The sequence below is a fragment of the Psammomys obesus genome, unplaced genomic scaffold (genome assembly GCF_907164565.1).
Source record: "Psammomys obesus unplaced genomic scaffold, mPsaObe1.curated_primary_1811, whole genome shotgun sequence".
Lineage (NCBI taxonomy): Eukaryota > Metazoa > Chordata > Mammalia > Rodentia > Muridae > Psammomys > Psammomys obesus.
The window spans coordinates 775,417-802,415 of NW_026590503.1; the positions used below are offsets into that span (position 1 = coordinate 775,417).

A 26,999-nucleotide genomic window follows, 5' to 3' on the forward strand; every position below is an offset into this window, starting at 1 on the left:
CAACACACCACTCTCAACAAATGACAGATCATCCAGACAGAAGCTAAACAGAGGAATAATGAAGCTAACAGAGGTCATGAATCAAATAGACCTAATAGATGTCTACTGAATGTTTCACTAAACATAAAAGGATATGCTTTTTTCTCAGGACCACAGGGATCTTTCTCCAAAACTGACCATATAGTCAGTCATAAATAAAACCTCAACCAATACAGGAAAACTGAATTAATGCATTGTCCTTAATCAGATCACCATGGATTAAAGCTAGACCTCAACAACAACAACAGAAACAACAAAAAGCCTACACACTCATGGAAACTCCTTGCTCAAAGATCACTGGTTGAGGGAAGAAACAAAGAAACAAGTTAAAGACTTTCTTGAATTCAATGAAATGAGGGCACAACTTACCCAAATTTATAGGACACCATGAAAGCAGTGCTAAGAGGAAAGGTCAATGCATTGAGTGCTTTCATAAAGAACTTGGAAAGATCCCATATTAGCGACTTACCAGATCACCTGAAACTTTAGACAAAAAAGAAGTAAATACAACCGGAGAGGAGTAGACTACAGGAAATAATCAAACTCAAGGCTGAAATCAATAAATTAGAAATAAAGAGAACAATACAAAGAATCAATGAAACCAAGAGTTGGTTCTTTGAAAAAAATCAACAAGATAGACAAACCTGTAGCAAAACTAACTAAAAGACAGAAAGACTGTACCCAAATTAACAAAATCAGAAATAAAAAGAGGGGCATAACAACAGACACTAAGAAAATCCAAAGAATCATTAGGTCTTACTTCAAAAGCCTGTATTCCACAAAATTGAAAAATATAAAGGAAATGAACAATTTTCTTGATAGATTTCACCTACCAAAGTTAAATCAAGAGCATGTTAATAGTTAAAACAGCCCTGCATTCCTCAGGAAATAGAAGCAGCCATCAAAAGTCTCACAACCATAAAAACCCAGGGACAGATAGTTTTAATGTGGAATTCTACCAGACTTTGAAAGAGGAGCTAACACAAATACTCCTCAAGCTATTCCACAAAATAGAATCAGAAGGAACTATACCAAACTCATTCTATAAAGCCACAGTCACTCTGATACCTAACCACACAAAGGTTCGGCAAAGAAAGAAAATTTCAGACCAATCTCCGTCTTGAACATTGATACAAAAATATTCAATAAAGATACTTGCAAACCAAATTCAAGAACACATCAAACACATCATCCACCATGATCAAGTAGGCTTTATCCCAGGGATGAAGGGATGGTTCAACATATGAAAATCCATCAATGTAATCCACCATATAAACAAACTGAAAGAAAAAATTAACATGATTAGATGCAGAAAAAGCCTTTGACAAAATCCAACAACTCTTCATGATAAAAGTCTTGGAGAAATCAAGAATACCAAGTCCATACCTAAACATAATAAAGGCAATATACAGCAACGCAATAGCCAGAATCAAACAAAATAGAGACTCAAAGCAATCCCACTAAAATCAGGAACAAGACAAAATTCCCACTCTCTCCATATCTCTTCAATATTGTTAAAGCAATAAGACAACTAAAGGAGATCAAAGAGATGCAAATCAGAAAGGAAGAAGTTAAAGTATCACTATGCACAGATATGATAGTATATGTAAGTGACCCCAAAAATTCCACCAGAGAACTCCTGCAGCTGATAAAGTCCTTCAGCAAAGTAGCTGGACACACAATTAATTTTTAAGAAATCAATAGCCTTCCTATTCACAGAAGACAAATGGGCTGACAAAGAAATTAGGGAAACCACACCCTTCATAATAACCACAAAGTAATATAAAGTATCTAGGAGTAACTCTAACCAAGGAAGTCAAAGACCTGTATGACAAGAACTTCAAGTCTCTGAAGAACGAAATTGAAAAAGATACCAGAAGATGAAAAGATTTCTCATGCTTATGGATCAGTAGAATCAACATAGTAAAAAAAAAAAAAAAAAAATGGCCATATTACCAAAGGCAATCTACAGTTTCAATGCAATCCCCATCAAAATACCAACACAATTTTTCACAGACCTTGAAAGAACAGAAACTTCATATGGAAAACAAAATAAAACCCCCAGAATATCTAAAACAATCCTATACAATAATAGAACTTCTGGAGGTATCTCCAAAAATGACCTCAAACTATACTTCAGAGCAATATTAATGAAAGTTGCATGGTAGTGGTATAGAAATAGGCTGGTTGAGGAATCAAATCAAAGACAGAAATAAACCCACACACCTATAAACACCTGATTTTTGACAAAGGAGCCAAACCATACAATGGAAAAAAGAAAGCATCCTCAACAAGTGGTGCTGGTCTAACTGGAAGTCTACATGTAGAAATATGCAAATAGATCCATATCTATCACCCTGCACAAAATTGAAGTCCAAGTGGATCAAAGACCGCAACATAAAACCAAATAAACTAAATCTGCTCAAGGAGAAAGTGGGGAAGAGCCACTTTCTGAGAACTCATTGTCTCAGGAAACAACTTCCAGAACAGAATACCATTAGCTCAGGCTCTAAGATCTACTATTATTAAATGGGATCTCTTGAAATGAAAAGCTTCTGTAAAGCAAAGGACACTATCAATGAGATAAAATAGCACTCTACAGAGTGGGAAAAGATCTTCACCAATCTTCTATCTGACAAAGGGCTAATATCTAGAATATATAATGAACTCAATAAATTAAACACCAACAAACCAAATAATCCAATTAAAAAATGGAATACAGAGCTACAAAGAGAAGTTTCAACCAAGGAATCTTGAATGGTAAAGAAGCACTTAAAGAAATGCTCAATATCCTTAGTCATCAGGGAAATGCGAATCAAAATGACTCTGAGATTCCATCTGATACCTGTCAACAGCTAAGATCAAAAACTCAAGTGACAACACATGCTGGCAAGGATGTGGAGAAAAAAGAACACTCCTCCATTGTGGATGGGAGTGAAAACTTATATAACTACTTTGGAAATCAATCTGGTACTTTCTCAGAAAACTGGGAATAGCCGTATCCCAAGACCCAGCTATACCACTCCTGGGCATAGACTCAAAAGGTGTTCAAGTATATGAGTACATTTACTCAACCATGTTGATAGCAGCGTTATTTGTAATAGCCAGAAACTTGAAACAACCTAGATGTCCCTCAACTAAAAAATGGATAGAGAAACTGCGGTATATTTACATAATGGAATACTACTCAGCTATTAAAACAAGGAAATCATGAAATCTGCAAGCAAATGGATGGAAATAGAAAATATCCTGAGTGAGGTAACACAGAAAGACACACATGGTATATGCTCACTTTTTAAATTTAATTTTATTTATGTATTTATTTATTACAGTTTATTCACTTTGAATCCCTGCTGCACTCCTCCCTTGTTTCCTCCCAGTCCCACACTCTCTCCCTCTTCTTCCCCTATGCCCTTTTCCTAGTCCTCCTGATAGGGGAGGACCTCCTCCCCTTCTCTCTGACCCTAGCTTATCAGCTCTCATCAGGACTAGCTGCATCATCTTCCTCTGTGGCCAGGCAAGGCTGCACCCTCCCCCGGGGGAGGTGATGAAAGAGCCCACCACTGAATTCATGTCAGTCAGCACCTGTACCCCTTACTAGTAAACCCACTTGGAAACAGTGGGTTTCCTTTTGAACAGGGGGTCTAGGTCCTCTCCATGCATGGTCCTTGGTTGGAGTATTGGTGCCTGCAAGCCCCGCCCCTGGATCCAGGTATTTTGTCTCTGTTGTTCTCCTTGTGGAGATCCTGACTCCTCCATGTCTTTCTATCTCCCTCTTCTTCCATAAGGATTCTGGTATTCTGATCAAAGTTTGACTATGAATCTCTGTATCTTCTTCAATACCCTGGTGGGTAGAGTCTTTTAGAGGCTGTCTGTGGAAGGCTCCTGTCCTGTTCCTTGTCTTCTACTTCTGATGTCTATCCTGTCTGCCCTTCTGAATGAGGATTAAGCATCTTCCTAGGGTCCTCCTTGTTGTTTAGCTTCTTTAGGGCTATAGAGTTTATTATGCTTATCCTATATTATATGACTAATATCCACTTACAAGTGAGCATATATCATGCGTCTTTCTGCTTCTGGGTTACCTCACTCAGGAACCCTCCTCCACTGCTGGTGGGAATGTAACCATGTACAACCACTTTGGAAATCAATCTGTTACTTTTTTGGAAAATTGTGAAGAGTGCTACTTCAAGATTCAGCTATACCACTCCTAGCCATATACTCAAAAGATGCCCCACCATTCATTAAGGACATTTGCTCAACTATGTTCATAGCAGCTTTATTTGTAATTGCCAGAATCTGAAAACAACCAAGTAGTCCCTCAATAGAGGAATGGATACAGAAAGTGTGGTACATTTACCCAATAGAATACTACTCAGCAATTAAAAACAAGGAAATCATGAAATTTGCAGTCAAATGGTGGTATATACTCACTTTTAAGAGGATTTTAGTCATATAGTACAGGATAGACATACTACAGTGCACAAACCCCAAGAAGAAAAGTCCAATGGGCATCTTAGGCTTCATGTCGGCCCACTAGTTTAGGGGAGTTGGGTATATCTCTGACATAGACTATGTTGCCTGCTTTTTGATCACTTCTGCCTAATGGGTCTTTTGTAGCAGGTCACAGGGGAAGAAGAGAAACTCAGTCCTCTTGTGAATAGATGAGCTGTGGTGGCTGGATAGTGGGGCTCCCCCATTCTCAGAAATAGGATAGAGGGGATGTGGGAAGGAGGGTGGGACTGGGAGGAGAAGAGGGAGGGGTCTATGACTGATATGTAAATTGGTTTAATTAAAATGTGCTAATTCTGACTTTTCATGCCAGACACTGTCTATACCTGAGTTCACTTAATCTGCACCCCTGCTCTTTGGGGCAGCAATTAATAGTCCTAGTGTATAAATAGAAACCGAAAAGTAAGTGAATTAACTGTAGTTCACACAGCCAATAAGCAGAGGCATCAGGATGAAATTCTACACGTTCCTTCATGCCTCAGCTGCTTCCAGCTGTGTGATATGGCCTATTTATATTTTGTCCTTTGATTTTCTTTTCTAACGGGTGTCAAAAACTATGCTTTACTTTTCCATGGATTCATTGGCCAGTTATAAAGCCTCACTTCTCCAGATTTTCTGCCTGCCCGCTTGCCTGACATGTAGAATTAGTGTTGTAAGACCCATGGAGCTGTAAAATCCTCAGGCTGCTTTGCTAATTGTCTCCAGGCAGCACCTGCTTGCAACAGGCAGAAAATCAAGAAATTGTTTAAACATATTCTTCTTTAAAGAAAATAAATCTTTGTAGGTTTGTTTTCACAGAGGATATTTTTAATGTCTGAAAACTACACAGAATGAAATGAACATAAATATCTTAAATTATATCTTTAACTACCATAAAAAATGTTAGATCCTAGAGCTGGAGAGATAGCTCAGTGGATAAAAGTACTTGCTGTTCTTCCAAAGGATGCCTCCATCCGCTCCCAGCACCCACATGGGTGCTCACAACCATTTCTAACTAATCTTCCAAGAGATCCATCATCTCCCCTTTCTGGCCTCTGTCAGCACTGGACACACTAGCACACACGCAGATAGAACATTTATACACATTTTTAAATGTTAGATCCATGGAATTTTATATCAAGAAATGTAAAACATATCTGTACTCCATTCCTAACCATAGTTTGTTTTTAAGTTATACAAATGAAAAGAGAGTGATGGTCATTTTATTTTATTTTATTTTATTTTATTTTATTTTATTTTATTTTATTTTATTTTATTTTATTTATGTATGAGTGTTCTGTGTGCATATATGGTGCGTGCCAGAAAAGGGCATAAGATCGGGTTAGAGATGGTTGTGAGCTACCATGTGGTTGCTGGGAATTGAACTCAGGACCTCTGAAAGAACAGTAGGTGCTCTTAACCACTGAACCATCTCTCCCCACCACAATTAATCCTTTAGTGTATCCCTATTTTATTATTCCCAAGTGTATAAATTGCCTTCTTTTTTTGTTCCTTTGTTTGGTAAGCCCAGTCTAGCCTTGGGTTCCTGTGATCCTGCTGCCTCAGCCTTCTCCTGAGTCCTAGGATAATAAGCACATACCACCACATCTAGGTTTTTTAAACCTTTGGGTTAAATTATGAAAAATGAGACAGGAAGATAGGAATGAGGCCTTGTCTCAAACAGTAAAAGCAGATAGCATTGTTTGTTCTTTGTCTTATGCAGGTATGTGACTACCTTAGCCTGCTGTGGTTCTGTAAAACATTGCAGTAGAAAAACATTAGTGAACTCAACAAAAAAATATTTTGCGTAAACTAATCTACTTGAGATTTTTAGTATTTTTTATGCGTGGATGTTTTCAAATGTATTTTAGAATTTTAATTTCAAAGCTCAACAGAAACAATTTACAATTCATTGAAGTTTTATACAGCAGGAAAAAAAATAGTGTCATTTCCAACATCTCTTAGACATGAAATAGCATCTATCCTAGCACCTCTTAAACAGGAAAGATGAAGTTTAACATTTCACCAGGACCTTGATTTCCAAGACACAAAAATGGGAATTATTGTAGAAATTTGTCTTTACATAATACTTCAAAGACATTGTTCCACATGGTTTGAGATCTTAGAGGAACTGCAAGCATGGCTGCTGAGTGTGCTACTGTTGGAGCATGTGTGAGCCAACAATCAGTTTATAGCCACCTTATTTTACACCACTGCAAGTTTCTCCTAGTTTGCCAGAATTGTTTGGTATTTCAGCTTATGAATTCTCGGGGAGAGAAAAGTAAATGCATTTGTGTGTGTGTGTGTGTGTGTGTGTGTGAGAGAGAGAGAGAGAGAGAGAGAGAGAGAGAGAGAGAGACAGAGGTAGTTTTACCTACCCAAATAATATTCATAAGCTTGAAAACATCTTCTTTTGAGGACATGCTATCAGAATTCTATAGTCAATTATTCATCAGTGAATACCTATCTCCTCATCAAAGATGTTGTTGAAGAAGAAAATTTTCTTTAAAAATTAGAAGCTGGCCCTGGAAAGATGGCTCAGTGGTTAAGATTATTATCTGCTTTTCCAAAGAACCCAGGTTCAATTCCCATCACTCACATGGCAGCTCACAACTGTCTGTAATCCCAACTCCAAGGGATCTGACACCTTCATACCAATGCACAAAAAATAAAATAAAATAAACAGAATAAATCATTTAAAAACAATTAAAGCCACTGGAAGTTCCTCTCCCACACGCTATGACCCGCTCTCATTGCACATGTTCCACATTTCTCTTATTTTTGTTACAAGTTTAAATTCAGGGTTTTTGCATGTGCCTGGGTCAGACTTACATGACCAAATGCACACATATCATAAAGATGTGTACAATAGTTGTATCCTTTGCAACTGAAAAGCTGTGATAAAAGAAGTTAGTATGTGCCCAACATATGACATTATGCAGTAGATGCTTCCTGAGAGAGCATCTGAGTGCCTGTGTAAAAACATGCATGATTCTGTACCCTCTACAAAACCCTACTTTAGAATTAAGTAAGACTAGGAACAAACATTATGGATGCAGGCAAGCATGGAGACTTGAGGTTCTAAGCCCTCCTTAGAACCTTGTAAGACAGTGTTTGGCCAGTGATTGCTATGCAAAGCCACAGTTTAGAAATTTTGCCTTCACAAAACTGTATTTCAACTTTGCATTCATAAAACACTAGCTTTTCATGATTGTCAAAAGTACTTGAATTGAAGTTCAAGGGTTTGGGGCGGTTGTTTTGGTTTTATTGATTTGCTTTTTTTTTTTTTCCAAAACCATGTTTCCTGCTGTAAATTGTCAGAATTCACTTGTTATGAGAACATTTCTTTACATTTCATCACTAAATGTAATCAATATGACTTTGAAAGATTATCTTTGCAGCACTGGATAAGAGAGCTATTTCTATAGTGAGTAAAATACATAATCATAGATGTGTGGAAAATCAAAGTCTTTAAACACAACTGATGATTCAGTATTTATTCCATGCTTTAAATATAATCAGGATGTTGCAAGGAGGCACCATTTTATTCATTTTTTTCAGAGATAGACTGATTAAGTTAAATATTAAATCTAAGATGACATAATGAGCATTGAGTCTGCTTTGCTGTTTATACTAGAAACTACTGTGGTGTATAATTAGAAACCAATGTCTCTGCAGAAACTCGTTTCAGAAGTAAAAGTGCAAATGGAAAACCAGATACATGGTGTCTCTTTTAACATCACTGCCATCTGTCCAGATGGGGCCAGAAAGCCAGGCATAATTGGATGTGGAAACGTGACAAGCAATGACGAAGTATGTGGCAGTGTGTTTTTCTTGTTTAAGATAAACTGTTTGGTGTGCTTTCTCATGAAAAATATCAAACTACTTTAAAACTTTGCTATTAACTATGAGAGTAGTAGCTTTCCTGTAGCTTCTCAAAGTTACTTCTATACTTAATTGACCTCTTAAGTTTTCAAGTTAAAATAAATATATATTGTGTTAAGTACTTATTAAATACTTAGTAGTAATACATTTGTGACACAGTTGTTCTAATGAAAAAATCACCTACTTTCAAACAAGCAGAGTCTGTAGTTGTAACAGTGATAAAGCCTTTTTCATTCAAATCTGTTCATTCTCAGAGTATGAAATTGAAAGATAAAAGCTAAGAATTTCAAAATCTTTCATTTTGTGATGCCCTCAAAAATGACATTAAAAAGTTTGTTAAAAGCAGTCAAATTGGAGGAATGACAGCATTTATATAATAACTAGAAAGAACTGGGATGTCAAAAGGAGAGCCCCAGGACCAGATGAAATGGGTTTCCCCCAAGAACTGCCGCAGCAGAGCGCAGCATGCATGAAGAGCAGGCAGGGTGCTTCTACCATATCCCTCACGTCAATTGCAACTACATGGCCTGGGTGAAAAGGTTCTGAGTCTTTCCTCCATCTTACTCTAAGGTTCTGTACTTCTTTACTTCCGTCCTGTGTTGGGAAGGAGTTTTCAAAGAGATAGAAAGCCCTAAAATTCTAAGACTAATTCAAAGAGGGAACAGAACACTTCTTCCTCTTTAGTTGGAAAATAGTTTTTCCCCATAGGAACATGGAAAGCTGTGGGCAGTGTGCTTGTGCCCACAAGCTGTGTGTCTTTAATTAGTGCAAGCTTCTAATTCTGTACTTTCTTCTATAACTATTTCTTGGATATTGTTCAGAAAATACCGTATACTAGTTTACATAATACACATTTGATTTCTGCTAAAGAAAATTTTTATAGCAAGATAACATTAAGCTAACTTCTATAAGACAAAGCCTTTCAAGACTCTCAAATTTATAATAATGATTTACCTTCCTTCTTACATTTTTTTCTTTCTTTGACTATATCGCCTTTCAACTAAGTAGTATAAACAGTTTGACTCCTGGAAACAGTCAACTAGCCTCTTATTTATAGAAGCCACTGTTGATTTTCTTATTCTAGTTTTAATAGCAGTGACCACATCATCCTACACATCTGTGAATCCTTAAAGTTTTTAGAGGTAAAAAGAATCTGAGCACAAACTGACACCAACCACACTGCTTTTAGTGTGATAAATCCAACTCAAATGCATATGGAAGCCTAAGTGCAGGTCTTTTCTTTCTTGCTATATAACATAGCACACATTATTTTAATGTTGCAGTTTAATTATTATAGTTTATTTCAGTTCAAAACATATATACATATATAACTGTGTGTATAAGCTTTCTGATTTACCAAAGCACCTGAAGATGAAGAGTCAGAAAACATAGATATTAAATCAATCATATTACAGAAAAACAAGGAATTAAGGAACAAGTAGTCCTGGGGGGCGGGGCTGTACGAGGTCTTGCCAGTCCATTCACTGCAACAACAGAGTGGCTCTGTGTTGGCTCTTGACGTTGGAGAGTGAGTCCTAAGCCTCTTTCTTCTGAGTAACATAAGAGACAGTGTCATATTTCTCTCCGCTGACAAGCTCTGTGCTAAAGATCAACTCTGAGCCTTTAACTCGAGCCTCTAGAAAGTAGACTATAAATAGATAAAACAGTCCATGTGAATACCTCAGGGTTCTGAACCAGAAGAGCAAAAGCTTGTTACTTTGGTTTATTAGTTCCTAATGCCAAATGTTCACTAACCCCATATTTCCAATTCAGAAAATAAAACATTGTTTCACCAGTTGTCTATTCAATTATCAAAGGTCATGCAGACGTGTAAGGACAAATGGACATATGGTGATGGTGATTTACAGGCCATAAGCAATTGTTGCTTCCTCTAATTCTAATTAATTTGTTAGGCAAAATGGAAGTAAAAGGCGGTTAGGTACTTTCGTATGAGACTGCATGTGTGATTTATAAATATGGTATCTTTAAGATCTCACTGTTGATTTTATTACTAGATATAGTAGTATCAGTATAAAGGATATAAATATATTTCCCTTTTGCTTTCAAATTTAGGTTATTTTCAATGTAACAGTTATGATGAAAACATGTGATGTCATAGGAGGAAGAAACTATGCAATAATCAAACCTATTGGTTTCAATGAAACCACGAAAGTCCACATACACAGACACTGCGGCTGCCACTGTGAGGATCATAGAGGCCACGAGGGACAGTGTGCAGAAGCTACCCTGGACCCCAAGTGTCCGCAGTGTGATGACAGCACATGTCACTTTGATGAAGACCAGTTTCCTTCTGAGTCTTGCAAGTCACAGGAGGACCAACCTGCCTGCAGTGGCCGAGGCGTTTGTGTCTGTGGGAAATGTTTATGTCACAAAACCAAGCTTGGAAGAGTGTTCGGCAAATACTGTGAAAAGGATGACTTTACTTGTCCATACCACCAGGGGAATGTGTGTGCTGGTGCGTTGATGCATAAGGCAGTTTGAATTCATCATAATGATATTGGCATATACATTAGTGTATATTTAAATCTGATGTTATAAAATTCTGCCACTAAACCCAAAATCAAAGTTCAAAGCCTCATAGTCTAGAAAATTAGGCCATGGCAAGATTACCTTTAGCTGAGTACAGTGGCTATTTTTTTAAATAAAAACCTAAAATTAAATATGAATCTCATGCATTCCAATCTTGGAAAGATTTACACTAGAAAAGGAAGTTACTGGTGATTGCTGACACATTGTCTAGAAGAATGGTGGATATTCTATGAGGGTCTGATTTACTCTGGCAAGTAGTCCTCCTTCTTGCACAGAGGATTTTATTTGTCAGGATGAGGGGAAGTGCGATATAAAAATGTAATTCGACTCACTGGATAATTCTTAAAGCATCACTGTAGACTGTATTTTAAGTTTGAAGTCATTCAAACCTCACCAATTTATTTTTGGAAAATCACCAGCAACAGAGTGGACAAAGGACAGCATTCTTCAGGAAATACTGGCTTGCTAAGTAATCCAGAAGATTCATCCCTCTGGCCAAACAGAGACCAGATTTTGAAATGAAATAGGATAAGATAAAAATATCAAGATTACTTTTGGCTAATTCTGTTCTCTGCCATCTACTGGTTACAGTCCAGAAAAAGAAAACCTATGCAGCACTTGAAAATTAAAACAAAATATAACTTTAAAATAAAGTAACTAGCATTTGAATTCCTTGGTTCTCTATGGAAGGTTAAGTTTGCTTATCATAAAGATCCCTTTCTTGTATGTGCATGTTAGTAAGGAAACATCGGTTTAATTATTGAAAAATGAAAATATGGCATTGTTATAACCATATGAAAATCAAAGCCTATAAAATTTAACTCTCTATTTTTGTATAGGCAGAAAGCTTGTTTTAAATTACAGAGAAAAACACCATTACAAGTATTTTATTCTGTTATATACACAAAAATGCCATGTGTTCTAGACATTCATTCAGCTGTAACTAGATATATGGATAGGAAGGAAATGACTTCAGCATAAACCATCAGTTGTCTATTATATTTTATAAGGAAAGGAATAGTTTATAGGGAAGAAAACAATGAATTTCTGGCAACATTCAATAGAACTGTCTCACAAAACAGTTTCAAATACTTTGAGACTCTGACGTTCTGCTGCATAATCTCAAAAACTGACATATTGACAGTGTCTATATGATTGTGACCACACACCTCACACCCACAGAGGCGAAGGACAATCTGCTTTGGATTGTCTGAGTGCACACTACGAGACTGACATGCATTTCCCCACCACTTTCTCTTGGGAATGAAAAGTCTTGTTCAGAGGTCGGCTGTCTAGGATTCAGGATGCAAGCTGCATCAGGGAATGGGATGTTGCAGACATCTGTTTGCCTGGACCTCATTAGTTGTACACTGAGCAAATTGAGCTGATCCAGCAGTAGGCTCTATGGGACAATTAACTTGTGAGGTATTCAGCAGAAAGAAAAGGGAGAGGAACAGAGAGAGAGAAAGGTAGGAAATAGAGGGGAGGAAGGAAGAAAAGAGGGGAGTATAAGGAGATACAGGGGGTGAACAAGAAAGGAAAAAGGAAGGCTGTTTGATCGACAGTCATAGAAGCTTGAAAATATATAAAATATACACTGCACCTCTTGAAGACTTCTGCTTCGCAACGCCATCTTAAATTTTAGACACTTCTTATAAACTAAAATCCATTTAATAGTGTGTAGCCAAGGTTCTTCTCAAGTTAGTTGTCTGCATAAATGCCCCCCCATTCCTTTCTCTCTTCCATTGTTCCACCTAGTAACAGCTTGTAGCATGGATTAACCCTGCCCTGCTTACCTCCTGCATCGTGTTCCGAGACCAGGGGGATTATTTCCTCGTCTCACAAGACCTATCTTTAATCACGCCTGAATACACAAAAGCGCTACAATGGTTGCCCATCACCATGCAATGTTTTCTTGGGCCCCCAGCAACAAGGAAGAGGGAGGATTGTGGAAGCCAGTGACCAGATACTCCTGCTGTGCTGATTTCCACTCATGGCTTCATTATAGTTACGTGTTTCTAATTTAAAATTTGAAAGCACAATGGCATTTAAGCAGTTGGGCAACCACCAAAGTAGGGGCTTTTTCATACATTTTATGTATATGTCAGTAGGGGGAATTATCTACAATAGAACAGCTTTAAAAACACGCATTCCTAAATCCTGGCACTGCTTTGTCAACACAAGTAGAAACTGAGGCTATTTCCATTCATTGACTGTTGCATGTTTTCATGAAAATGGTAGAGACCTTACCAAGTCAGTGGACCTGTTGACCTTGACCATGGTGTGTCTGTTGCAGGGCATGGGGAGTGTGAAGGCGGCAGATGCCAGTGCTTTAGTGGCTGGGAAGGGGATCGGTGTCAGTGTCCATCATCCGCAGCACAGCGCTGTGTCAACTCTGAGGGCCAGGTCTGCAGTGGAAGAGGCACCTGTGTGTGCGGCAGGTGCCAGTGCACGGACCCCAGGAGCGTTGGCCGGCTCTGTGAGCACAGCCCAACCTGCCCCCTAGCCTGCGGCGGAAACCGGTATGATCCTGTCTGGGGCAGACCGAGCAGTCCTTGCTGACAGCGCTTTCTGTTCTTTATTCTGCCTTCTTCAATCGTAGTTGCTGTGTTCTTAGTTGCTGTCATACAAAGATGGCAATAGTGGTGGCGGTGGTGGTGATAGAGAAAAAAACCTGAGTAGGAAATTCTAAGAATTAGGATACTAACTTTCCATCTTTGGCTAGTGAGTTGCTTTGGGAGGTTCAGAAAAAATCTGCATAAAATCACTACTTGTTTTGTTCTGTTTGTTAAAATGATTTTCTGAAAACAGAGACTGCCAGCTAACATACTGATTACTACTTAGCTGCGTGACGTGCAATAAGTTGCTAAAATTCTCTGTGATCTTGGTTAAAAATAAGGCTAAAAGTACCTTCTTGTAGTTTGTGAAAGAACTACATGATTTTGTAAAGGGAAAGAAAGCAAACTTTAGCATTTGCTGCATGGCAGTCAGTGAGTAAATGGGCTCATTATAACTAGAGTAAAATCTTAGCATTTAACAGAAGGAACTGCAGTTGCTATGGAGCACTCGGGATGCATAAATGGAAAGACGTGTCACATGACAGTGACATTCTTATTTCCGGTTAAAATACTTTCTAATAGCAGTCTGCGACTTGCTCAAAGAACACCTGTGTAAATGTCACTGTGGCTCAAGTTTGCTTGTTTAAGTTTTTAAAACATGCTTTTTCAGATCAGTAACACAAGTAAGAATTTTAGAAATATGCATAGTAAGTTATTTAAATCATTTAGAAATACAGCACTTTGACATAATGGTAGAGTTTGTTTATTTATTTGCTACTGGGGATTGAATTCTGTACTCACATGTGTTGGGCAAGTTCTCTCTCCTGTCACTTTTTTTCTTTTTAACTTTTCAGATAGCTAGTTAGGCTGGCTTGAATTTACTCTGTAGCCCAGGCAGCCCTAAAACATATAATCCTGCCTCAGCCCATCATGTATATGGGCTTACTGGGTTAGGCCACCAGGCCTTGCTGATGGGGTTAGTTTCTAATGGACCTAATGAAAATTTGTGTTGGCTGTTGCTTTGTCGGTCCCTTCTCCCTTTTAAGGAGTCATCCTTTCATATTCCCTGCACAGGAATTGTCTGCAGTGCCTTCACCCTCACAATCTGTCCCGGGCTATCCTTGATCAGTGGGAAACCTCCTGTGCTGTCATGGGCCAACACCGTGTAGACCAAGCCTCAGGTAAGTCTTTTGATGCCTCTGAGGCTGAAGGGGCTGTGATGCACTACTTGCTTCCCGAAAGAAGGGGCAGTGGCTTCATATTGAGTCCATTATAAATTATTGGATTCCTATTTAAACTTACTTTATCACTGTGCCACAGATATTTTACAAAGAAAGCTGAGTTTGTTATCCGTTTTTTCATCTCCCAAAAATGAACAGCGAAGTGGAGAAACTTCCCTTCTCACCCTCACAGTTCTACGTACTGCCTACCTTTACAAAAGACTATACAAATGAATTATCTAGGACTTCCTTGAGCCAAAAGATAGATTTTCTGTGTGAAATAGTTTCTCTAAGAGGTCAGGAGCCATGGTTTTCCTTTATAACCTAAATTTGCTTCTCCTGCTGACCATCCTCATTTCTAGCAAAACTTTATTCTCCATTTTCAGATGAAATCCTACGACTTTAAGTGATCACCTGCTGGTGTCATGTATCTAAGCTTATGACACTGGGGTGCAGCTCCATGGCAAAGCACTTGCCTGGTGTGGGTAAAGGCTGTGTTCAAGCCCCAGAACCACATAAAACTAGACATCATGGGACATAACAGAACTCAGGAGGTAGTGCCCAGAGATCGGAAGTTCAAAGTCAGCCTCCGATACATGAGGAGTTCTATGTAAAATCCTGCCTATTATATTAAAAGGGAAAAAAGAAAAAGAAAATCAGAAAATGAAGAGAAAAAATATATAACTTTGAGGTGAATAATTCTAAATTTGATGCAACTGAAAGAATGTTACTTTTAAGCTAAAGACCTTGGCCTAAAGTGTAGTAAATTAAGAGGCAAAATTTTTCTGAGCCCACACCTCACCTATAAAATAGAGGGTAAAAGGTACATGGAAAGGGTATATGACATTAATTGAGCTAATGAATATAAAAAAGTCTCTCAAGTCAACGGTGATATGTAAACATGAAATATGTGAGAGCTATGTTCAAAACTACTTTTAAACAAAAGTTTATTGGAGCACTCTCCCTCCCCCCAAAGAACCCAAAACCCACTTTGCACCCATTTAAGGTGTAGAAACACCTATGAAATAGAAGCTATTTGAGTCATATCTTTGGAAATATTCCTTTTGATTCTACTATTTAAAGCAATAGAAAAGCCAGCCCCCAGGGAAGTAGCAGGGTAGACACGTCCTGCACATCTTAGTTTCCACATTTCATTTCCTTAGCACACAGTGAATTTGGCTCAGAAAAGCGTCACATGTGCTGCTAGCTGAGGTTGCAGCAACCTCTCCAGAAAGCCAAGTGCCTTTCCAATAAAAAGGACCCCTACATATCATTAATTACGTTAAGTAAACAGTACTCTGACTTAAGTGTTGCTGCAAACAGTATTCCCTGAAAGCTCCTTAGAAAACGCCTTGACTGACCTCAACTAAGAAAAGCATGACTGGGGCAAATGTTGGACCATCCATGATAACATGGTGAAAATGTATGCAGATTTGAACCCTCAAAGGATCCTCTGGCTAACACATTAGTAATATTTCTGAAATGTATCAGTAGCTTCACGGCTTCCCTCCCCTTGACAGCTATTGTGCAAGGAGAGGATAAGGGCATTTGTTAGGCGTCTCAATTATTTGTCCACTCAATCACACTTACAGGGTCTTCTTTCAGTCTTTCTGGCTAAGCTCCCATCAGGCAAAAAGCCAGGAGTGGGATCAAGCCACATCCCCTCTGAGGATCAGCTTAGCTGGTGGAGTAGACTAAGTCAGCCAAGGGACATCACAATCTGTCAAGACATGAGCCATGAGGGTCACTAACCTGCAGGCAGGCAGCTGTAAAAGATCAAATAGCGTCACGTTTGGACACACATTTTGTATTCTCTCCCATGACATCGTTAACAAGGAAGCACTGTACTGTTATTGGCATCTGTTGTTTCCATTCCAGTGAGTAGAAATGGGTGTGTCTTTGACCCCCCAAGGTCTTTTGTCACAAATCACAGAAATGTCTCTATTAAGCCCACCTAGTTGGAAAAAGCCCCTTACCGCCATTGCTGAAAACTTGCCTTGTTTAAGGGGCATGCTGGGTAATTGTTGGGCATTCAGGAGGCCAGAATCAGTTATGACTGGATGCTACTATGCTCATGGCCTTGGTACATCCTCTCTCTAGCGGCTTTTTCAGAGGCACCGTAGCTTGCAAAATGGGTGGAGAAACACATGTTTTGGTCCAGGAAGTGATTTTATGAATCTGGGGCAGCTTGCGAGCTCTGTGGAATACCCACTATTGTGTAACCATGTTCCTCAGAGACTAGAGTAGACCTCAGGCAAGCATAGAGCCTACAAATTTTCCAGTGAGAGTTTGCCAGAGATCTGGTGCTAAATCAAAGGTCTAGCATGCTCCCTATCCTAGCACGGCTTTTCTTTCTTCAGCTAGTGATTATTTGTACTTGGAGGAACACACAATGAATTTGTGGAGGCAAACAGACTGCTTTAGTAAAGTTAATTAGTAATAAGTGAGACAAGAGATTTGGGTATTGTCCAAGATTCAGCACTCCTACTTCTAAGTCATGACTGTAATAATAATGAAATCTTACACCACGGTTTAGAAGAAATATTTCCCTGTTAGAGTAGAACTGTCTTAGCTTCTGCAGATGTTTACCTTATTTTCCATTACTGCTGAGCAAAAGAGGAGGAAGCATAAAAAAGAAGCTAAATGCTTGGGGCTGCTCAGTACTTTTTAATGTTTTCCACATAGTGCTGAACAGCACACACCACTATAGCTCTGCCACTGTTACAAACAAACTTGAACATAGATAAGAGATTTTTACACAGCAAGCTAATATATATAATTTGATTATATATATATATATATATATATATATATATATATATATATATAATCAAATACTTTCATTGTAAATATTCTCCAAAGAAGGGTTTTACTCTTTTGAGTAATCAGTAATGTCAGCCTCCTGTTTCAAAAATATAGATTTGTAAATAATCTTGTTTATTTTATAGGAATGTAAACATCATTTATTGGACAGAAAACTTTTATTTACTTTTTAAAGCTTTTTTTTTTTTTTTAACCCATCTACTTGTTTACTTTCTTACAGAATGCCTATCTGGCCCAAGCTATCTGCGAATATTTTTCATCATATTCATAGTCACATTCTTGATTGGGTTGCTTAAAGTCCTTATCATTAGACAGGTGATACTGCAATGGAATAGTAATAAGATAAAATCCTCATCAGATTACAGAATGTCTGCTTCCAAAAAGGTTGGTGAACTCAGAGGGTAGCTGTATCTTACTCTCCAGTTCCAACACTCAGCTCCTTCACTAATATAACATTTCTTTTCCATCAAGGATAAACTAATTCTGAAAAGCGTTTGCACAAGAGCTGTAACCTACCGACGAGAAAAGCCTGAGGAGATAAAAATGGATATCAGCAAACTTCATGCTCATGAGGCTTTCAGGTGCAACTTCTAAAGACAGGTGAAACAAACAAACAAACAAACAAACAAGCACTGTTGGAAACTGGATTTTTTTTTTACACAGTTGCTTCTAAAAAGTATAAAAAGTCACAGGAGGAGATACATTATTGAAGATTGTGCCCCGAAGACTGGCGAGTGTCTCCATCACCATGTGACTCACCAGCTGCTGAAGTTTTCAGAGAACTATGTGTCTTACTACTGTGGAGGCTAGCGTTGTAGCACTTTACTGTAATGTGTGACTTATTTAGAGCAGCCTGGAATGTAGATTACCTGGAAAGCACTGATTACACTTTACAAGCACCTGCCATCCCGCACTTGCAGACACACACGATGCAATGGGACAGGTTGGCATGGCGTCACCAAGGATCACAGTGCGGTGATCCTTGCACACACAGAGACTGCTGATGGAAAGCATCCAGGAGTCAGCAACACCAACAATGGGCATTGTCTAGATGTGCACAGCCAGCTAAATAGGGGTTAGGATTTCATTTCAGTTGCAGGTGAATAGACCAACCTGAGTCCTAAGTGGTGTTGCTTTTGAAACTAAGGTTTGGTGCATGTGCAAGTCCATTTTCCTCTGTTTTGAAGAATGGATATTGACTTTAGCATTTTTTGCATTTTAATTCTATTTTTCATCATTTTTAATAAGTTTAAAATGTCACAGACGACTGGATTAAATAAGTGCGAAGTTACTACTGCCATAGAAACCTGTATGACAATGTCACTTTATTGAATACTGGTTTTCAAAGTTGAATGTTAATAAGGGTCACTGTAAAGTGTCATCTGGGTCCGTAGCTTCTTTATCTTTTTCTCACCTGTCAAACTGGATAAACTGTTTCATTCCCCCATTGATCTGACCTGTAGTCTGAAATCCACAAGGTGTCTAAAAATCTGCTTTAAGCAGAGTGACCTTTTTTCTGAGCATATTCTCTTGATTTTTACTCCAAATTGATGTCAACATTTTTCAAATGGAAAGCTATTTTATTTTTCTCTCCTGTGAAGTTTAAGGTCACCTTTGAATCATCCCAACTCTGCTCATGAGAATTCACAAAGGTATAAACCTGGAGAAGTGCACGTAGTATCTGAGAAATAAGCTAATCCCCCTTTTTGTAGGCCAGAGGTTGGAGGCCCAGAAAAATTAAATGACTTCCCAGAAGCACAGAAGCGCTGAGATGAAGTATTAGGGACGAGCTGCCTTGACATTACAGACCAGCACTGCCCAGTAGCACACTACCTCTTCGATCCGCAAAACACCCAGGAGAAACTTAACATATACTGGAGCCCTGAGTGTTTTTCATGAGAATACTTCAAAACAAAGTAGAACAGGGTACTCTGAATGGATGTGTACATAAGCAGCTCCTAGTTTTCCCTTAGCCACCTCCTGATGAGCTCTGGTGCAGCCCTTCCCCCACAGCAGCTACAAGAACAAGGCTCCTGTAGCTGGGCAGGGCTCAGCTTGAAGCCTTGATGCAGAGTCTTCGTACTTGAATTCTAACTTCCAACTGTCCTGTGTGTAGCACGTCTTACCTGTGAGACAGAGGAGTCTAAAGAAGTGTCTCTCCCAGGTTCACTGCTTTCCAGCAGTAGTTCTGGGAAGTTCTGAAAGCTCTAGATATCTGTATGTTGATGAAGACTGACTTCCATCAGGTAATACCCCGGGGCCTGGGAAGCCTGCAAATTATTCTCCAGCCAGCAAACAGTGCAAGTCCCTTAGCAGAGCAGTGGCGGTGATGCCGCTGACACTTCTTTAACAGGAGATGGCATCTTCAAACACTGTGACTGTTTCTAAGAAAGCTGTGGTCACTAACGCTATGAGGAAATCCTATTCTGCTGCTCAAAACATACAGGGTCCTTTTATAAATATAGAAATTAATGGATTCTTGGCAGTCCCCTCGAAAATGGAAGATATCCATTAACTAAATGCTGACAACTTAAATGTGAGCAGTTTATGAACAATAGATTAATTTTCACATGAAATGAGCAAAAGAGCATAATTAAAAACAATTCTCGAAAAGCAAGGATTGGTACTCTTTTAGGTCTTCACTAGTTTGCACTAATTTTAAGATGGACTGATACTGTTGCCACAGGAAAGACATTGCCAAGAGCTCAGTGCTGGGTGAGAAGATGTACTTACACGTGTACTGTCTTGTGGTTTTCCTCTCTCTTCTTTTTTGTTAACTTAAAGAGCTAATTCTTAAAGATTGTAGAGCTTATATTTTACTTGAATAATTGATGTTCTTCTGTTTAATAGTTTGTGAGAAGAGAATTAATATTTGACTAGATAGAATTACTTAACAGGTAATGGGAAACAGGGTATTGTTTGGTTAAATAACATATACTTAGAGAGTATTTCAAATGCTGCGACCACATCTTTTAAGCACTGTTGATAGTAAATGCAATGAATTGAATTTTAAATTGTTGGCAGAGAAACTTGAATGATGTTTTTGGCATTGCAGCATTCTGTGCCCTGATGTGTAATTATTCAAAAATGTCCCATTTATCCATTATATAAGCAACTATATACAAGTTTTTTCTTCTGAGACATTTTTACATTGCGGTATGCATGTATTTATAGACATTTGATATAATTTTTAGGCATTTTCTACTATTTATTAAGCTATAAACATTCTCTAAAAGACTTAAAAGTTCCTTAAAAATCTAATTATGTCCCACATGTTCAATTTAACTTAGTTTATAAAAATAAAAAAAAAAAATAGATGTCTCTGGAGGCGAATTTTTCAAAATTGAAAAATTAAAATTGTGTATACATGAAATGCAAAACTTCACCAAAGATTAAATTTTAAATATTTTTAAATATTTACTTAATCTCCATTGAAGATATTCTTGTATATATCAACAGTCTTCCATGAGACACTGAAATCATTTATTCTTGATAGATTATGAATGTTTTTCTCTGTAGAATTATATTTCTTCTGGCACCTGGTAGAATATATTATTCTCAATGGCTTTTCCTTTCTTTCCTGGCTCCTATTTGTCCCATCCATATTTTTCTAGAAATTGCCCATAAGCTTCAAGCCCATAAGCCTAATAGTGAAAAATAACAGTTTAATAATGTAATTGGGTTCTTCATTTCCAAAGATCTCTTGTAGTTTTTAACACTTATTTGAACAAAGACAGTCCCATTAAAAACAACGAATTTTAAAATTTCACAACTTTTTGGTTTATGTTTTCATGAAGGTAACAACTCACCAGGAGGGAAGTTGAATGGTGTGCATATTAATTCTCTTTGTTTACCTTAATACTTAGTTTTTAGCATCCTTATGTCCTTAAAAATATAATTTTATATAATGCAAACATTTTCAAAGGAATAGAACTATTCCTTCAAATTCTTTCCTTTTCATCTTCCATAATCTCTGCATGGAAAATTAGTTATGCATAACTGATTAGACACACATACTGTGTGTCTTGCTGATTGTAGGACACACTTTTTCAATTTAACATCTTCAAAATTGTGATGTCTCCTGAAATCGTCTTCTGCAGTGCAGTGTTTAAAGCTGTGGTACACTTCTTCAACTTGATTAAGTTTTCATAGGTGCAGTCCATTCCTTATAACTACTTATGAATTTGTTTGTGATGACATATAAAGCCAGCTTTTAATACAACTGAACCAAATCCCACTCAATGCAGACCTAACTGACTATCAGCTCAGACCCTTTGAATCTTCAAGTTACAAAAGCTCTTCAGGGTCCCATTTACACTTCTACTAACAACAGTGATTCGGGCAAACCGAAATTAGCTGATGAAGTGCAGAAGCTTCTCAAGGCTTTAAGAATCTTCAGTGTTCCCATACCTTTTGAAGGGATTGTTTAAAGAGATCATCTCACTTTCAAATACACTAACTGGAAAAAGATTATATGAAAACATCATAGTTAGAGTTCAGAGCACTTTGTATGCTTGATGTCAGTTACAAGAGAATGAAGTGATGCAGCCAGCTGGTTTGTGGGAAAGACTTCCTCTTAGATCACTCAACGTTCTCATTTTTCCTTATCCTTTATGTTCTTTTGATGTTTTCTTTGGCTCAAGTAACTTTCCTCTCCAACTCATGTGATGACTGTTATAAAACTGCATAGTTAAACTCTAGTACTTATGTGAAATAATTGTTCAACTCTCTGGGCAGCTTTTGATCAATCTGTGAGAGTGATAACACTACCCTATGTCTACCTGAAGCTCCTTCCTGCCTAGGATGTATCCCGTAAGCTAGTGCTTTCAACCAGGTGTATTTCTTCAAACACCCATTTCTGTACAACTGTCTAACACATCAGCATGAAAGAAAAAAGCACTGCAATCATCAAGAATGGAAATCATGTGGTTTGTGTAAAGAACTTTTACTGACTTTAGACATACAAATGTGATTCTGAAAACATGTCAACACAATGACAAGTATGGTACATAGATTTTTATTGAAATATTGAATAAAATTATTTTAATTCTAAATCATAAGTATAAATTTGCACATATTAATATACAAATTAATTTCTGTGTATATTTAACATACCTTTAGAGCTATTTTACATGTACTAGCTACTTTATTAGGTTTATAAATCTCTGCAAAAACAATTAGACATGTTTCTAAATTAACAATAACATAATCTTTGTTTCACTTAACAAATTCTGCCTTTGTAAAAAGAAATTTAATATAGAATGTATTTTTAAAACAAAATATTTGACTATAAAATAGCTCAAAGAAAAATTCTTCATGAACACATTTTGTGTTGTCTCTGGCTTTGAATCATATGAAAAGTGAAATTGCCTTAAATAATACAGATTGATAAATATGACAATTTCACATACTATACTATGAACCTCTTTGCATAACCGGTTGACTACTAACTTCTCTTTTATGTATTTATTAAAAGCTGACACTGTAGATTGTTGTGAAATGTTTATTTTTCTAACAGAGCTTATAACAGTTTGTGACAAGGCATTTAATTGATATACCAGTCTGTTTTAATATGGGTGTTAATCTATATAAAATTTTATGTTTTAAAATAAAACTTTAGAGATCTAATAAAAACATAGAGATATGTAAAATTGTTCTTTATTTTCCATATACTTCATGACCCTCTAAGCTCCAGGAAACAATATTGACACAGGAGAAAATGCGGCAGCACTCACAAGCTACCACTAACAGAGAACACTGAATAATCTTTAAAAGCTACTGATTTTAGGCTGTGAGGACCACTGAGTAAGAGTTGTGACCTCCTAATCTGCCCTTGCTCCTTTGGGTGGAACCTAATAATGGAAACAGAATATTCTAATGACAAAATATTAAAAAATTAATCAAAGCCAGGCATGTGGCACATGCCTTTAACCCCGGCACTCAGGGAGCCAGAGGCAGGAGGATCTTTGTAAGTTTGAGGCCAGTCTGGTCTACAAATAGAATCCAGGACAGCCAAAGCTACACAGAGAAACCCTGTCTCAAAAACAAACAAACAAAAATAGTCAGTTTTAAAACTAGCATTCGCTACCTTTAAGGTATTTCTACCATCAGCAACAGAACACATTTGACACAAACATCACACTACCAATAAAGTAGAAAGGGAAAGAATAAAACAGAATGGTAGAGAATGAATTAAGCACTAAGTACATCAGAGACTTTTTCTTTCAGGAGCTCCTAATAAAGTTAAGAGGTGCATGATGAACCTGTAGACAGAAGACACACATGGAAAGTTCAGAGAGAGGCTGCTAGAAAGTCAGTCTCACAGGCCTTCATTTTTGAGAATTTAGACTAGCCAGTCTTTGAGGGTCAGAGCTCCCCATACTCTGTTTCAGTCACATAATCTTCCTCCTGAGTTTCAATAGAGTACACTGAAGTTTCCAGACTCCTTCACAGCCAAAGGTAGATACAGTGAAAGGAAAGGAGAAGCTATGTTTGCAAATCTGGTTTTGCTTTCTCTTTTTCCTTTCTCATTGTCTAGGACAACTAGAAAAAAAACTGCCTTGGCATAGGAGACCAAGTCCTGAGACTGGCAGAGAGCCTCTTCTTGACCTAATGGTGCTCACTTCACTGATCCCTAGAAGGTCAACAGTGTAGTTATACCACTTGACATAACAGATACTTGTACTATACTAACTGATTCATTATATGATTGTATTCCTGAGAAACTTCACTGAAGTAAATATTATTTTCCCTAATTGTTCAAAGAAGAAAAAATGAGTGACAGTGAGATTCAGGAATATATATATATATATATAATGCATAAATGGCCAGGCCCAGTCTCCACCATCCTCAGGTCTTCTTTCCTTTTCACAAGTCTCTAACCACATGTATTTTGAGGATAGTGAACCAGTTCAGCTATCAGAGGCTCCTTTGCCCCTGGGCCCCAGAAGACATGTGTAATGAATAAAGTAGAAGAGCTGATTTGTGTAAACAAATCCTACATGAAGGGGGGTGTTGAAAGGCTGCGTATACTAAGATGCCACAAGTAAGGGGCACAGAAGACCTGCAGAAATAGCATTGACCTCACAGAAAAAGTGAACAGACATGGAGAAAGGGAGACCAGGAAATGGTAAAGAGTGAAAATAGGATAATGAAAGTCAGTGACCTACCAGTCCCCAGTTATGAAGAACTTGGTGTCAAGGATAGGCAGGCCACATTTCAATGACTAGGAAGCAGTAAGTGCTAAAAGGTAAATTGTGTTCTACTCACAAGTTTACCATAGTCATGTTCATTGAGAAAAAAAATAGGGTAAAATATCAAATATCAAGCATAGTTAACCTCAGTATTTAGTGGGAAAGATTCGTCTATTTTTAACAAAGATGAAAGAAGGCAGAGCAGAAGCATTTATGTTGGGAAGGTTTGGGTGAATTGATGATATGAGGGTGGCCATTTCAAACTATGACAAAGTAGAGTCCATAAAAAGCACATAGCTTTTCCGAGAAAAAGTAAAGATCCGAACAGAAGTACAAAGAGAGGAACTATTGGCTATCGCCTAAAGAGAATTTCCAGGAAGCTTGGGAGCCGAGATGACCTAGGTGATAAAGGAGTTACTCTGAGAGAAGTCTAATGCCAGCTCCAATAGTTGCTCCTGGCATCTGCCCAAACTAGATCAAACTCCCACACTGGTCTCACAAACCACAGTATTCTTGCCAGCCCTTGACTTGTAGACTAAATTCTGACATTATCAAAATATTTGGCCAGACCAAACTAAAGCAGAAAAATTTTAACCTACGTCAATGCTCACACTTTCAATGATTCGTAAAATACTCAGAAACAGCGATGTGTTTTAGTGCAGATATTGTGGTCTTACTTACAAGCAATTGTGCACTGCACGAAAAAAGCAAACGACACATGTATCCCCTGCAGCCCCCTGGGGCCAGTGCTGTTAGGACTTCTTCCAGCCTTCATCAGACAAGCCTTAGACCTGCCTGGGAAGAGGAAAATCTTTACTGGGATTTTTATACCAGGAGCTACATTGTTGTTATGCTTATAAACTCACTGTGACTACCACTAAAATAATGATAACAACTAACGTAAGAAAAACTCTTAATTTGCCTATACTTTTTCATGTTAAGTGCACTGTAATCTATGAGGCTCTGGCTTTCACAGAGGAACCCTTGGACCAGAAGCAGCATCAGCAGAAAATTACCCATTGACAATGCAAAGTTTTGGTATTTAGCTTAGTCAGTGTTCTACTGCTATGAATAGAGACCATGGTATTTTATTTTGTTTTGTTTCCTTTTGTTTTGTTTGTTTGTTTTTTGAGACAGGGTTTCTTTATGTAACCCTGGTTGTCCTAAAACTCATTCTGTAGAACAGGCTGGCCTAAAACTCAGAGAAAGAGCCACCTGTCTCTGCCTCCTCAGTGCTTAGATTAAAGGCATTCACTACTGCTGCACAGCAACCAGAGCAATTCCTATATAGGAAAACATTTAGTTGGGGCTGGCTTACAGTTCCTGAGGTTAAGTCAATTACCATCATGGTGGGAAGCATGGTGACAAACAGGCCAACATGGTGCTGAAAAGGTAGCTGAGAGTTCTATATCTGGATTGGCAGAAAGCAGGAAAAGAGAGACACTGGTCCATCCCTTTGTTGGCCCACCTCCAACAAAGCCACACCTACTCCAACAAGGCCACACTTCTAATCCCTTTCAAGTAGAGCCACTCCCTAATAATCAAACATTCAAATATATGAGCCTTTGGGAACATTCTTACTTTAACCACTACACTAGCCCAAATTTTCTAAGTTAGGAACTCTAGAAATGGGGTCCAGAAACATGCATTCAAGAACTCTATATGTAGTTTCAATGACTATCAACATTTAAGAATCACTCCAAAACACTGGAAATGGGCACCAGCAGACTCTAAGATATAGGCAGTTCTTCCCGATTTTACTTAGAGCAGAGCTGTGCTACAAACATCTGCTCAACCAGAGTCACATAGCCTTGATGGGCACCAGCCAATCCAAATCAAGGTCAGGTAGCCACAGCAGGAATTCCCCTTTCTGGCTTTAAAAGGGGCCTTTGAGCTCCCCTCAGGTTTCACTGCCATTTTGTGAAGGTGGTGACCCCAGCACGCTGGAATTCTCTGGAGAATTTTTTTTTTTGCGTACCATCTGGGTCTTGGGTCTTTCTTTGGCAATTCAAGAACCCTAACATTTCTATTCTGTGAAGTTTTCTTATTTTGGTAGTATCTCTACTTTATCATGGACTTGATAGTAAAAGTTCTCTAGAGGAAATATGTATTAGGGGAACATAAAAGGGGTGGGTGGTCTGATTAGAAATATAAATGGAAAAAATAAATCTGCCCAACTTAATTTTCCATGATACTCCAGCTCTGAGATTAAGCACCTACTAGGATTCTGCTGGTCATGGTGT

At 38.0% G+C, this 26,999-nt stretch overlaps 1 protein-coding gene across 2 annotated transcripts in view; it reads left to right on the top strand.

The window, feature by feature from the left end:
• Itgb8 (integrin subunit beta 8) overlaps window positions 1-23,201 on the top strand; it is an 89,680-nt gene extending 66,479 nt beyond the window's left edge. For both annotated transcript variants that reach the window (XM_055607547.1, XM_055607549.1), the window contains 6 exons: window positions 8,206-8,340; window positions 10,486-10,888; window positions 13,259-13,484; window positions 14,595-14,701; window positions 17,784-17,947; window positions 18,035-23,201. In XM_055607547.1, coding sequence (XP_055463522.1) covers window positions 8,206-8,340; window positions 10,486-10,888; window positions 13,259-13,484; window positions 14,595-14,701; window positions 17,784-17,947; window positions 18,035-18,157 — 1,158 coding nt within the window. In that variant the 3' untranslated portion in view covers window positions 18,158-23,201. The remainder of the gene's footprint in view (window positions 1-8,205; window positions 8,341-10,485; window positions 10,889-13,258; window positions 13,485-14,594; window positions 14,702-17,783; window positions 17,948-18,034) is intronic.
• The last annotated feature ends 3,798 nt before the right edge of the window (window positions 23,202-26,999 follow it).